This window comes from Oreochromis aureus, linkage group 7, assembly GCF_013358895.1.
Source record: "Oreochromis aureus strain Israel breed Guangdong linkage group 7, ZZ_aureus, whole genome shotgun sequence".
Classification (NCBI taxonomy): domain Eukaryota; kingdom Metazoa; phylum Chordata; class Actinopteri; order Cichliformes; family Cichlidae; genus Oreochromis; species Oreochromis aureus.
The window spans coordinates 4,051,720-4,066,373 of NC_052948.1; the positions used below are offsets into that span (position 1 = coordinate 4,051,720).

Here is a 14,654-nt window from a genome sequence, read left to right on the forward strand (position 1 = left end):
CACACGAACCATTGCTCCCTGCCTGCCAACTCTTTATCTGTGTGGTTTTGTGTACATCATTTTCGTGACTGACTGAGGTTGCAGTCCAGGATGATGTAAGCCTGTGTTAATTCAGTGTGGACAGTGCAGGCTTTGTTCTGTGCCCTTTGGTGCTGCACTAGAGCTGTGCAGGGCTCGCCTGTGTGACCTCTACCATTGTAGCACGATGTGAATTTGAAGCTTTGTTTTGCAGCTACAGTCGAATAAAAAAGGGAGCTGGGAAGGGCAGGCTTTTTATTCAGATATGCTTCCTTTAACTTTAGTTTAAATTTTTGCATCCATCATTAAGTTGTTTATTTTCCTCAGTACTCCTGTGACATAATTATCCTAGTAACAGTTTTATTCAAATATGCAGCAGACCTGCTGAAAAAGCTTAACTATTTACTTTAATCTTCTCTTTAAAGCATTTCAAAGATTTGTGAAATGTGAAGGAAGGGCAAGTAGAAGCAGACAAGCTTTGATGTTTCTGCTGCCTTAGTATTGTGTGTCACTAACAAAATGAGATCTAGACAAAGATTTTCAACTTACCCTTTAGTAAAGATGAGATATTTGTTGAGGAAGCCTTTGTGGTTATACATAATCAGCATTTTCGCAGTCTCCAACAATAATGTAAAACCACAGGTATACTTAAGACAGGATGAGGAGAGTCAGAACCTACTTTGCACTATTTCCTGACCTATTTGTGGTGCATAACTGGCATTATACAGCAGTTGCAAAAGTACAGATTTACACCTTGTTGACAACACATGGCCATATTTATTTAGCTTTGTTTTTTCTTTACTACCTGCTCTTCTTATTGCTTCTAATTTTTTTAATAATACATTTCCTGCAGCAGACTTTGAAATAACTTAATGCACCTTCTGTGTTTTTCTCTTCAGGTCAGACAAACAGGAAACAGACACGTCACCTAAACAGCATGAATCCACATCCTGTTTCAGCTAAATAAGTGCAAACACTTCATTTTACTAACCTTCAGACTGTCCCAGTTAGACACCCCTGACCACCATACTGTAACATCACCCAGTCCCCGAAAGGACAGCTTCATTACCCCGTCCACCCACCCAATTAGGAGCCAGATGGCACTTCTGGCCAATCAAATCATGGATGCACGAATTCTCAGCAGCATGAATGGGAGAGTAGAGCTTTCCCAGTTCCTGAGAGTCACCAATCAAAGCATTGTCTCCCAGGTTAATTCTTCCCAAGATGACAACCGCAAAAACAGGAAGTATCCCTGCCCGTTATGTGGAAAACGTTTCCGCTTCAACAGCATCCTTTCCCTTCACATGCGCACTCATACAGGTGAGAAGCCTTTCAAGTGCCCATACTGTGACCACAGGGCTGCACAGAAGGGCAACCTGAAGATACACCTCCGCACACACAAGCAAGGCATTCTGGGCAAAGGCCGTGGGAGGATTAGGGAGGAGAACAGGTTGCTTCACGAGCTCGAGGAAAGGGCGATACTAAGAGACAGGCAGATGAGAGCTAGTCACGTTAGCCAACCGCAAGCAGCTAATATAAACCATCATCAAAAGCCTCTACCGCAGACTTTTCCGACACAGCCTCAGCTGTTAAGCAACTCTAGCGCAGCAGACAGCCAGCCATGTGGATCCACCTCTCCCAAGTTGACTACAATTCACGACGAGGCCATCCAGCCCCAAACCACTGGGTTCCGCTGCTCTTTCTGTAAGGGAAAGTTCAGGAAGCAGCAAGAGCTCGAGCGCCACATCAGAATCCTCCACAAACCCTACAAATGTACTCTGTGTGAGTTTGCGGCCTCACACGAGGAGGAGCTCATCAGCCATGTTGAAATGACACATATCACAGCCGATTCGGGCTCAGGGCAAAAGCCCGCGATTGGGGCTGGTGATCAGGGAAAGCCTGTCGGTGAATTCCCCTGTGAGGTGTGCGGCCAGACCTTCAGCCAGGCCTGGTTCCTAAAGGGCCACATGAGGAAACACAAGGATTCTTTTGAGCACTGCTGCCAAATCTGTGGCCGTCGCTTCAAGGAACCCTGGTTTCTAAAGAACCACATGAAGGTGCACCTCAATAAGCTCGCTGCTAAGACCAGTCTCCCACCCGAGCGCGATTCCTCTGCTGAAATGAGTAACCTGACGCCATCGGAGCATCAGAGCAACCTCTACTCCCAGTACATCTCCCGCATTCACAACAGGTTCCTTACAGCTGAGAGAGTGGACCACCCAGATTACAACCAGATGATAGCTGCAGCAGGTGTTGACATGAAGGTCAGAGAGATGTTAGGGCGGATGATTTCCTCAGGGCCTGGTGCAGTGACAGATGCAGAGAGCTCTTCTTCGCTGGGTCTAAATCATCTCCACCCTCCGCTGAGTTCCTCTAGCATGGAATATCTGCAGAAAGTAATTGCTGCCAGAGATGCTCTCACCAACAGCAGCAGCTATGCGGGTTGGCAGATCATAACACCAGGGTTACCTATTGAACAGCAAATGTTCAGCCCTAAAGACCAGCAGCAGCAGCAGCAGCAGTGCTCCTCCTATCTGCCAGAGAGATGTCTCCCTGTAGATGATGGGAAACTGTGCTTCGGTGACCCAGACACCAAAGCCATAAGCAGACCTGGGAGCCCAGGCAGCGTGAGTCATCATGGGCCAGCAGAGATGATCACCGAGACAGGGAACTCTGGCAGCGCTGTGGACCATCGACCACAATCTTCTTCTCCAGCTACAGGTAATTCAGTGAAGGAAGACAAGTTTTCAGAGTAAAAGATTAGGAGTACTTCTCAGCCTCTAGATAATGTTTTAATCATTCATTAGGGATTAGACCCTGATGTTTTCATCTGTGAAGTAACCTTAAAATATTTGACATAAAAGCATCTTATTATTATTAATATTTTTTTCCTTTTTGTCAGAAATTATCAAGTGTATGTAAAACATGTGTCATCATATTTCTGACTACTCAGAGTAGGTGGATTTGAAGCAAGCACAGGGTCAGCAACACAGCTACAGATATTATCATCCACAAGGACTTTGTCTTCCTTTTAAAGATAATGGCATCATGGTGAATTGTAGGGATAATTAGTACCCTCTATTTTATATCCGTCACATCCCCACCCCTTGCCTACAGGGGCACAAGATGTTAATGCATGCCATCTGGTGTTTTTAATGATTTGATATATACCACCCAGTGATTTTTATGATTTGATCTACCACCTGGTATTTTTATTGATAGTCTTCTGTTCCACCTGGTGATTTAGATGATTCGGCTCTATGGGTAAATGCCTTCTTTATCATGGCATCCTGCTAACATGTTATCATGAGTCTAAATTACTGCTGTAACGGCGTTATTAAGAGACAAGAAGAAAAGATAAATCCAAACTTTGTTCGCTTTCCTCACAGCTTATGCTTACGGTTATTTTCTTCCAGTGTTAGAGAACTACTTATGTGCATCTAAGTCTGCTGCGCTCCTGTGGGATTTGGGCCAGTATCCTCTTAAATGATGGCCGTAGAGCAGAGATAAATGGATCAGGTCTAATCTCATTAGATGTTTTGTTTCCATATTGTACACACATACTGGCATCTGCATATTTACATGTAAATGCTCACAGTTTACAGCCAAATCCCTCTCTGGTTGCTCTTTAAGAAACATATTCAAGCTCTGTTGTTTCTACTTTCCCTCTTCTCCCCTATCTCCGAGACCATACGGTGTCACTTCCAGAAACATTTACGATAGTTGGCTAGCTGAGGATTTGAGCGTGCACAGTTCTGGGATGGCACATTCAGTATCAGACTCTAATTTCAGTCAATATTAAGCATGGAAACTAATTCATTGTAAAGGTCAGGCGTCATTGCTTTAGTCAATGATGGATCCGGCAGGCTCTCTCTCCTCTTCTCCTCCTCTCCTCTCTGTTCTTAGTCCTGTGTAATGGTAGACTCACTCTGGGGGCTTAGCACCGCATTGTTTAGCTCTGACAATATATCCCAGAGACCTCTGCAGCTGCTCCCTGTGCTCACAATGACAGATTAATTAACACAATCACACGCTGCTGGCCCTGGCTCAACGCACAGGTCTGCTGCGGGACAGATAGGTAAATCCTACACATATGGAGAACACGCACCACTTGATGAGGGTTTAATAACAGGGATAAGTTTTTTCGGAGGTGGGGGGTTGTAACTGATCAAGTCTGTCTGTCTCGATGCTTGGACACGGAGGCAGAGAGAGTGAGAGAGCGAGTGTTTTCTAATTCAGGAGAGCGGAGATGCTGAGGAAGAATTACCACTGCCAGATGTTCGGCTTGAGGAACATTGATTAGTCCAGAATTACAGGCTACATTATTCATAGTCAGCCTATGGTGGTCATGAAGTTATTGATGTTCCCAATATGGATGGCAAATATAGTACAGTCATGGCTGTCAGAGTGGGAGACAGGTTCTTACAGCGCCCGATTTAGATTTTTAACTACAAACACCCAGCGTCGTAAATGAGAAATCTGACTTTGATTTGAATAGGAGGCGTGTTATGAATTGCTTCTTTCAATATCTAATCAGGACAGATTTCAAAATGCGCTTTAACTTTAATTATAAGTTGAGATTAAGAATAACGACTCTTCTTAAAACTCACAAAGGGTCCATGCTGCAGGCCTCTGACCTACATTGGACCAGCTAGATCCCACATCTGAATGAAGAAAACACAAACTGCTAAAATGCGCTGACAGTTATTAATTAGTCCCATTCAATACTCTTAACCTCAAGGTCGGCGAGCAGGCACCATGTAACGATGTTGTCCCCACATGTGTTCCCTGCTTTTATGCTACTTTTACTGTAAGTGTTACAGCCAAGAGAGCCTGAAGTGATAAGCGTCTATAAAACCGTGAATGGTAATATGAGCAGCGGTTTACCCAGAAACACAGATAAAGCAGGCTGCTGTGCAGAATATCACTTTTCCTTTGGCTGTTCCACTTCCATCCGTCTATTCTTTGTGATTGTTGAAAGCAAGAAAGCATCTTTTTACTAAATAGGTCCTTATCTAACTCTGTCCTAGCTTAACAAATTCAGCTCTTATTCACAGATCAGAGTCAGTCTGACTGGTTTTTCTAAACTGATTACCTGTTGGCTTTGCCGTTTCCCTCTCACTTCTGTCTTTTAATCCTCTTTTTAATTATTATTGCAGATATGAGGCTCAAATTAAGCTCAAAATGCTTGTTTTCCTAGCATGCAGATAAAAAGATTTACCCAGGGAGTTCTGAACACCTGCCTTGAAATATTGTTCCACCGTCTCCTGAATGCCATTTGGCTTAATTGACTTGGAAACGTCCCAAATGCGTCATTGACTATGTGGTCTAATTAATATTAATAATATATGCTATTATAAACATCAAAGAACATCTGGTGCCCCTGTTTTTCTCACCAGTCTTGTGTGTGACTCTCACTCTCACTGTTTCATCTTAAACCAAACCAGCCACTATGTATCTCTGTTTTGCATTTCAGTTGCTTGATTACATATATACAGAAAGAGGCAAAGCCCCGCTGCATACAGAGTTTGATACCTACAATATGCTGCTGCCAAATGCATGTGTAAGCATATAGTGTGTGAGTACGTGATTGCATTGACGGTGATATATGGACGTAAATTTTAAAGCCCATTTCCATATGAAATGAATCACTCGTCCGAGCCCAGCTGCATGCTTTTTCCATAGACACGGCTCACTTGAGGCATTTATTTATTTATTTACCTTTTTCCTCCGCCTTGCACATTCAGTAAGGGCGGATAACTCATACGCATCACTTCATTAGATGCTCTGTGTTAGGTGAGAGAGGCTGGGGTTTGTAATGATGCAGTAATTGGAGTTTTGGTTGATAAATCTAAGCTCTAAAATTACTCCCCTCACATAATGTGCGCCTCTGCACTGTAAGTAAATCTTAAACTGATTAAGTTAGCATGAACCAGGCAATCACAAAGATGGCACCCATCCAAAGGAAGAGAAAAAAAGGCAGAGTCTTCAGTCTTTGTGTTGTTTTTAACCGCTTTCATGAAGGCTGGCAAATGGGTTTAGGAAGGTCCGCACTGAAAGATGAGGTCAGATATATGTGTTTTCTGCATTTGGAGCTGACCGGTAATGTCATCGTAATTTAAGCCACAGAATAATTGAGATATATAGTGTGTCTGAAAGAGTTCCATTAAGCTGTTTGGATCTTTTTTTTTCTCTCTTTTTTTTTTTGGTCTGTTACTGGAGACAAGGGTGTGGCACTGTTGAAGTCTCTTTCCCGCTCTTGCACACCCCACACACATGTAATCTTACGCAGACTTTAAGTCAAACATGCTCTATACGACCACGCTCACATATAAACACTCAGAGTGCAGTGCAAACAAAAGGAGACGACTTTAGTTCAAGGACACGAATTTCCCATTTCAGCTGTGACTTTTCAATTTCATTTGCTGGAGCTCTATTTAATTAATACGTGGGCGTTATTTTACGGTTTTGTAAATTGTAATAGTAAAAAACAGCCCTCTCTTTACTACGATTCAGCTCATAATGCAGGTTTTTCTATTAAAGTTGGAAACAAAGTAAAGTAACTACTACAGATCATTAGATTTAGATTTACCTCAGAGAATTACCTCAGGGTCAGATCTCGAGGTGTATGAAATTGATATTTCTCTGGCGGGGGATGAATCACTGTTGTAACTCAGATATTAGTCCATTAAAGAAGAACAATAAGGCATCAATATGCATAGAATTAAATTAATGGTGGTGGGTTTATCTCCCTATCCCAGACACATCCCTAAAAGACACAGTATAATGTATGACCTGACCTTCAAATGCCAGGAGAGTGTTGGGCAATAAACTGCCAATATTTGTGGCTTAATGGCATCGGATGACTTTTACTGTAATTGGAATGGCAGCGAAACAGCTGGGCTGTTTAAAGACAGTGCAAGGCTGAGGTCTCAGACAATCACTAACTCAAAATGGTCACAGGGAGTGTGTTTAACCCTGAAGGGTGTTTCTGTGATAGCTATAAGGATTAAACTGAAGGTAAACAGAGGGAAGAAGACATTTAAATTACCTTTAATTAAAAGTTATGGTGTGCAAGATCAAATCTTGCATCCAGATGGATGTTATTCACTGGCTAAAAGGAGAAAAATCACCCTTTGTCATTCTCCACAATAATACACTTTGTACTGTTTGAATTATGTTTCCAACGCACCATTTTTCAAGTGTGAAGCAAAAATAAACTCAGCTACAGTACATGGTGTGGTTAATCAGAACTGCTCACATGTTGGACTTCGTTATTTCTGACTGGGAAACCCACTTACTGGTTTTGATGGAATGAGGTTCTTGTCTGCAACATCTGCCTTGTTCTAGTTGCTTTACAATCTCACTGTTTATTATTTCTGGAAGAATCTTGTTTGGTGTTAACGTCTTTGGGTGTATTTATTGCACATGGTGGTGGCGTCCATACTGTAAAATGATGGATCACTGGAGCTGAAAGCTGATTACAAGCTTGATTTACTGCAGGGCAGCACTTAAATCATTCAACTCAGCCTGGTGTGGGATTGCAACATTTTTCATGTTTAGACAACTGTTGTTGGTACATGCTCAGAACCAAATGCTCAGTATGTCTCATATACACATGCTTTCCTAATTTGATTAAGTTTGTCTTATGTTTTTGCTCTTATCATCTCTGTTAGGTGAGAAAGTCTACAGGTGTCCACCTTCAAATGACTACACCTCTGCACAGACAGCCTCCCTCGGCTTCCATCTGGATCAGTACCACTTCACCCACTGGCAGAACAACGGGGATCTTTCTTCTCCTCTGCAGCCTAGCAGCAGCAGCAGCTCCAGCCCCAACCCCAGCTCCAAGCTCCGACCCAGATCCAGGGAGGACTGGAGCCCGGCTGCGGGGCCATACCTCGGTCTGGAGAGCCACAGTGAAAATTCCTTGCTCATTAACAAGCAGTCCGATCTCGCTGACCGAGATGCGGGTCTAGACGGCTCTTTGTCGGCTCAAACTCGGAAGTCCCAGTATGAGCCTTTGGATTTGTCTGTCAGGCCAGACACCGTCACATCTCATTCAGCTGTGTCTCCTGCTGTGCTGGTACAGATGTCCAGCGTTTTTAGTAATGGACTGTCCTCCTCCATTACCCGCCAGCGACAAAGTTACTCTAACGCACCAGCTGAACTCAGTGTGAAACCCACATTTCAGTCTGACCTCTTGGTGCACGGAGCCAAGGAGGAGATGAACGCACAGAACGCAGGCTCTACAGTTCATGATGGTGAAGGTGAATTTGAGAAATCTGACCAAGGAAGGGAGGACAAAAATGACAACGCTGCCAAGTGGAAAATAGTGAAAAATAATGTCCTCGAGTCAAAAGAGCCGGGACAGGCCAGCGCTGATTTTGAGGGTGCTGGTGAAAAGAAGCAAGACAAGCTAGGACAATGGGTCAGAGCTGTGGCTGAATCTCCCATTTCCTCTCTGGAGAGCTTAGCTCCAGGACAGTCGGATCCACTTCAGCACCAGGGCGGCCTGCTCTCCTTCCTCAGATCCCAGGGGAGCCTCAACAGCACACCTGCTAGCACCCACAAAGTCGGTCTGAACGGTGGGGGAAACATGGAGAAAGATATTGCATCAGGTGGGCACGAGCTTATATATCACATACACTAAATGCAGCTGTCACTGTTATCAAGATGTAGCCAGAGCTGTCTCCAGATTTGAAGGCAAATATTGCCACCTAGTGGTCAAACAGCAGCTATGCTTTGAACCACATTATTTCTGTGCATGTGATAGACTGCTGCGAGTGGGAATAGAGCATGATTATTAGTTTTTGACTAAGCTCTATATATAACTGGCCAACTAGAGTGCAAGCTCAAACTTTTATACATTGTCTGGCATGAGGATCCTGCTACAGAACACCAAAAAAAGTTTTGGCAGTATCTCAGCCCTCGTCACCTGACAGCGGAAGTGTGAAGATCGAGTGTGAGTGTGTGACTGAATCACACCAATTATGAACAGCACACTTCCCTTATACTTATAGCACTTGAGTTTTTTCTTGCAGATCTTATCTCTGATCTCAAATAAGGGCTAAAGAAGACACAGGTGTGTGGCACTGATTACCCCTACACTTTAAAGGGTGATATAATCTCCTAGTGTGATAGGTTACAAATCGCCAAGCCAATGGAGCCCACTGATGGAGAGGCTTAAGCTCTTGTGCTGGTGTGATATGCTTGCTGAGTGCAGATTTAATAATGCTGTCTCTCAGGAGAGGGAATCCAACAGCTGGGGTCTTTGATATGCATGTATTATGAGTGCAACATGATACACCTTCCCTCTGATCCCCCTCTTATTCAGAAACTCAATATGTTCATGTGAAAGACAGGAAAGTGCCTGTCAACTCCATTAGGGATTAACATCTGTTCCCTTTCTTTATGATTCTAACAGCAAGATGTAGTTTTCTATTTGATTGTACAGATGGTTATTATAATATGCCGAAAAGCACCCCTCCCCTTCACCTCCTGTCATAGCCGTCACACTGTTCATGTTTCTTTCTTGCTTTTATTATGTATAATGCCATTTGGATTAAAAAACATTGATTTAACAAAAAAAAAACTTTCCTCCGAAAAGCAGAAAAAATGACATCAAACAGTTTATCCCTCACATACAGCACGCCATACCGTAACTGTGGCCTGCACTTTTCAGCAATCGGATCAATGCAAGGAGCTATTTCAAGCATCGCTTGCTTTTTGTTCACTGCAGATTGATCCTCTGCGTTTTCTCTCTCAGGAAGTTGATGTCAAAGGCACAATAAACACCTGTCAGTCAAGCTGGACAGTGAGATGCGGGGCTGACATTGAGAGTCCATCGAGTGTCCTCTAAAACTGAGCTAAGCAGGTGGCCCGGCAGTCTGTCCTGTCTGCAGCGCTGACCAGGTGGCTTTGTCATGGGGCTGTCTTCTGTTGACCCCATCCTCTCCATACTGTATGGCACGTCGAGTGGCATGGTGACATATTGCTGGGCAGTTTGGACATGGAGTGATGTGTTTGTGATGACAGTTCAGGTCGGCTCCAGTGTGCCAGCAGTGGTAATTGGCCAGATGGTGACCTCTGGTTGAACCTGTCTGCATGCTCATTAGTCTCACTGAGCCCTCCCTTGTGTTTTAAGCACTCTCTTACCTCTGCGCTGCCCGGGCTCAACCACTAGATGGCAACATTTACCACTCCAACAGCTGAGGCTGCGGTAAATATCTCACTCCCAAGTAGTGTGACATGCATCCATATTTCAGAGGCACAATTAGGACAACTATTTCTGAGAATGCTGTCATGTTGCAAAATGGATGCCTTGGGGCAACTTTAACAGAGTTAACCAGTTAACCATGTCAACTGTTCCTTCGGTGATGTCAGACCAGGCCTCTCAGACTCATGAGAACAAGTGAATATGAGAAGATCGATAAAGAAAGGATTAAGAATGAAAGAACATGGAGGACAGAGAGAAAGAAAAGGCCCTGATTTGAAAGGTTGAAAGGGGTGAGTCATTATCTCATTGTCTGACCTCTGTATACCCTCCGCGGAGAGGGTGACAGAGAGCAGGAGAAAAGGAGAGAGAAAAGGAGCGAGAAAGATCACCATAGATGGAGATAGATGGAGCGACAGCGAGGTGAAAGAGGAGCGGTAGTGCGGCTGTCTCTATGAGCAGATGTCGTTTGAGGGCAGCGAGAGGGCAGCGCGGCCTGCCTTTGTGCCGTGCTTCTCCCCATAGAGATAATGAAGGGTGGAGCACTGGGAAGGATGTGCAGTCATCACTCACTGTCTGTGTGCCATCAGAGCTCAGGCCTGTGTCATCCGTCACCATTCAGCTCTTCTGGCCCCCGTCGGCCCCGCCACTGTCATCATGGTCATTATCTCAGCCTGTGACACACAACACACTCTCGCTGCACACACACACGCACACACACAAACGCATCATTGCATGCATGCAGGTGTGAACATACATGTGTACAACCTCAAGCAAATATGCAAAGGCAAGGCAGGATATGCTTTTCTAGTACTAGTCCCTGCCCAGCGACAAAAACAAAAATATATATAAAACTATACTTCCCATAATAGACAGTGTTACCACATATAAACGTACTGTTGTGATATATAGAATGATGATGAGAATAATTACAACTGAAAGACTCAAATAAGTAAAAATCTACTAAAGAATATATAAAAACTTTGCATAGTTTAGTGTTAAAAATTGATCCAAGGTTGACACATTTTAGTCTATACAAAAACTCTGAGGTTTTAGCCCTATTAAAAAAATAGCTAGTTAAAGGAATGATAAGAAATTTGGGGAAACAAATGAGTTAGATGAAAGGATTATATTTAACCTTTTAATAGGTAGGCTGGCTCTGGATTCAATATCTTGATTTTTGAATTAGTAAAAGGCTCATTCAACATGCAGAAATTTGGGAATACACGCCAGAGTCGGGTGATGAACTTTTAAACAAATTCCCAAGTTTTCCCCTTTTCTTTGAAATATAAAATGTGAGGTGCAACACATCAATTCGAAGAAATTCTAGACTTGCCTTCTGGTTCATCTCTAACCTAACATACTTGTGACAGGTTATTTATGTGCGCGCAGATTTTTTTTCTTTTTGTGCTGTGATTTCAAGTTCACTCGCTTTCAGTTTATCGTTTAAATAAAGTCATTTTGAATATCTGGTTAAACTGTTGGTTTGTTTATAATCTGGTTTATTCATGAAAGCTTGTGCGTATTGTCCTGTTCCTTTAGCTGCAACAGCGAAAATAAGTTGCAAGAAACTGAGATTATCCTTTAATTTCAGTGTCAACGTTATACAGATTCAAAATCAGTAATCACTCTGTTTTTGTGCTACTGGCAGAGTTCCACTCTTTCTTTCAACGCCACACAATCCCACCCTTCTCATTTCCTGTTGAGTCTCTTCATGCATTGTTATATATGCATAGGGGTACGTGTGTGTGTATGTGTGTGTGTGAGTGTATTTTTGTGAGCGAATGGCTGGTCTGAAGCTGTGGCTTGAGCAGCCTGTGAATGGAGGATCATATGGCGGCGAGATGGATGGCTAAGAGCCCACTGCTGTCTCCTCTAATTGTAAAATATTAGTTACATTAGACTCTGGCCTGTGATTAATGGAACTTATTTGGAGGTTGCCCTCTGTTGGACCTCCCCTCTCCTCTGGTGGGAGGACTAAAAGAACGGCAGACTGAGGAAGACGAGGAGGGACAGAAAGCAAGGCAACAGAGGCAGAGAAGGGGGAGACACGCTGGGCACCGAGCGACTAATGTAGGCCCAAGACCTTTTGCCTTATTATTAACCGACTTTATGAGAGTGTAATAGGCTACAGAATTGTTCACAGCGCCTGAGTGCATTTACAAGGATTTGATAAGATTGAGGAAAATCTGTCAAGTTTATCAAGTTACAAGGGAACGTGTGAAATTTGAGGAAGCGGAAGTCAGAAAAATGACATTAAAGTTTTAACAAGGAGTGTTTATTTTTATGCATCCAACCTCCTCTCCTGTCTTTCCATGTCACGCTGAAGCCAGGGAAGCTTAAGTGAGGCAGGCAGAGTTTAAGATGCACCACAAACTGCACTCTACCTGGGTCTGACAAAGCTTATCTTTACTGTTGTTCATTCCAGCTCTCTGTCGCTTATACACACACAAACACAGACACACACAGACCCTTCTGTGCTATCCTGATGATATTCAGATGTGTCAGGCCTAGTTTGTAAATGTGTGTGTGTGTGTGTCCTTTACGGCCATCAGGTTATTATACAGCAACAGATGGAGCATTACCTTTTATTGCTCACACCTTCTGTGAGTTTTCCCACTTTTCCCTCCAAAAAACACCTTTTTTATGTAGATGTGAAAGCGAGCGTTGAGCTGTGTACAGCTGTCTCAGCTCTGATGAGGAGCATGATAGAGTGGAAGAGGCGAGGGCGGGGTGAAAAGGCTGAGACAGCCCTCACTTTTTGGGAAGTGATGTCAAATGACATCAGCACATAATGGTTTACTGTAACCATGAATCACAGAAAAACACATTGAAGTGTTAGACAGAGGGGAAAAGAGAAAGTCATTATATGAGGTAACATCTCAAAAATAGCACAGCGGTGAACAAGGACGCATGGCTGTCTAGGTAGAGAGGTAAATGAGTCACTTTTGCTTTGATCTTAGCAAGCCCGAAGGCTTTGGTATCATACTGATTTTTTATTGAGGTTAGATAAACATCTGGAAGCTACTAGTGTTAAGCTTTGTTGTTTGTATCTTAAGGGTACATTGTGTGCTGGGTCATGTACGTTCACATTGTTTATGGAGAAACTATGCAGCGGGCACTAAAGAGGTGGACAGACAGGAAGTTTTGGCATGCCTTGCCTCCCAGCTGCAGACATCTGTCATTCCTCAGCTCAACACTTGTGTGCGTGTTTATTTATTGTGTGAGCTGTGAGCAGGAAGTGTGTAATAATGAGCAAGAACTTGCAGGCCTTTTTAGAAAAACTCATCAGCCCATTAGGTGTCACAGGATGAAGGCTAAGTGCCAAAGTGATCAGAAAATCAACAATCTGCAAGCCTACAGCAGCTTCAGTGCACAATAACAAATATTAACATTTCTCTCACATCTCACCTGGCCACATCTGTTGTAGAGCACTGGAAAAATGACCTGCCAAGACTAATGTTTGCTATCCAGAACTAAAAACATACCACATGCGTTCTTCACAGAAATCAGTATTATTCTGTTTTTTCTGAAGTATTTAGAGGTTTATTCTGCGTCACACAGTGAGGGTTTTTATTTTTGTCAGGGAACTTGTTTTTCTTTGATTTTATTGTGTTGTGTTCAGCATGCACAAACCCAATGCATTATAATCTCAAAAACTGCCTGGTGGGATTGTGATTCATTTACTTGTTGCAAACATTAACCGCCACCCCATTCCCGTGTATTCGTTTCCAGCTCGGAAGCCATTCCAGTGCCGCTACTGCCCCTACAGCGCCTCCCAGAAGGGCAACCTGAAGACGCACGTCCTTTGTGTGCACCGTAAGCCGTTCGACAACAGCCTGTACCCTGACCGCCGCCTTCGACGTTCGCACACACCCCAGATGCCCTCCAGACTGCCTCTGAGCATCACGGGAGACAACCGTGCGCCAGAGAGAGACCAGATCGGCGTGACATCCCTCTGCGGGACTTGATGTTATCGTATTAACAGCACATACAGACAGTTATGGTTATTGTTTTAGCTTCACCTCAAAAGGATTAGGATGATGGAGATTGTTAAAAAGAAGTTAACAGCCAACCTTGATGTACATTCCAGTGTTTACTTGAAGAGCCACAGTATGTATTTATCTGTAGCAAAAGAAGCTGCCTATAATAATAAAGTCCATTGTGATGTGAATGTGTATCTGGGGTACTTAGTGTCGTTCATTTTGTCTAAAGTGTCCAAACGATTTACTTGTGTTTACATGCATCTATCAGTCCAGCACTTGTCTGATAGGGAGAGTGTACCGTGCCTGCCCAAAGCACTTGTTCTTTCATCCAGTAAATACCCTGTGTTACATTTTTGTAAATATCGCTCGATTTCCCTTCCAGTCCAGAAGTCTTGTCTATCTGTCAGGATATGGTGCCAGATGTTCAGGCTTTAATC

At 43.5% G+C, this 14,654-nt stretch overlaps 1 protein-coding gene across 1 annotated transcript; it reads left to right on the plus strand.

The window, feature by feature from the left end:
- Positions 1-959: 959 nt before the first annotated feature.
- LOC116312546 (zinc finger protein 536-like) lies at positions 960-14,400 on the plus strand (the record flags this gene model as incomplete). The annotated part of the gene is made up of 3 exons (XM_031729986.2): positions 960-2,739; positions 7,695-8,636; positions 13,967-14,400. Coding segments are annotated over 3 exons (2,958 nt in total), but the record flags the coding sequence as incomplete, so codon positions are not given.
- Between the last annotated feature and the right edge of the window lie 254 nt (positions 14,401-14,654).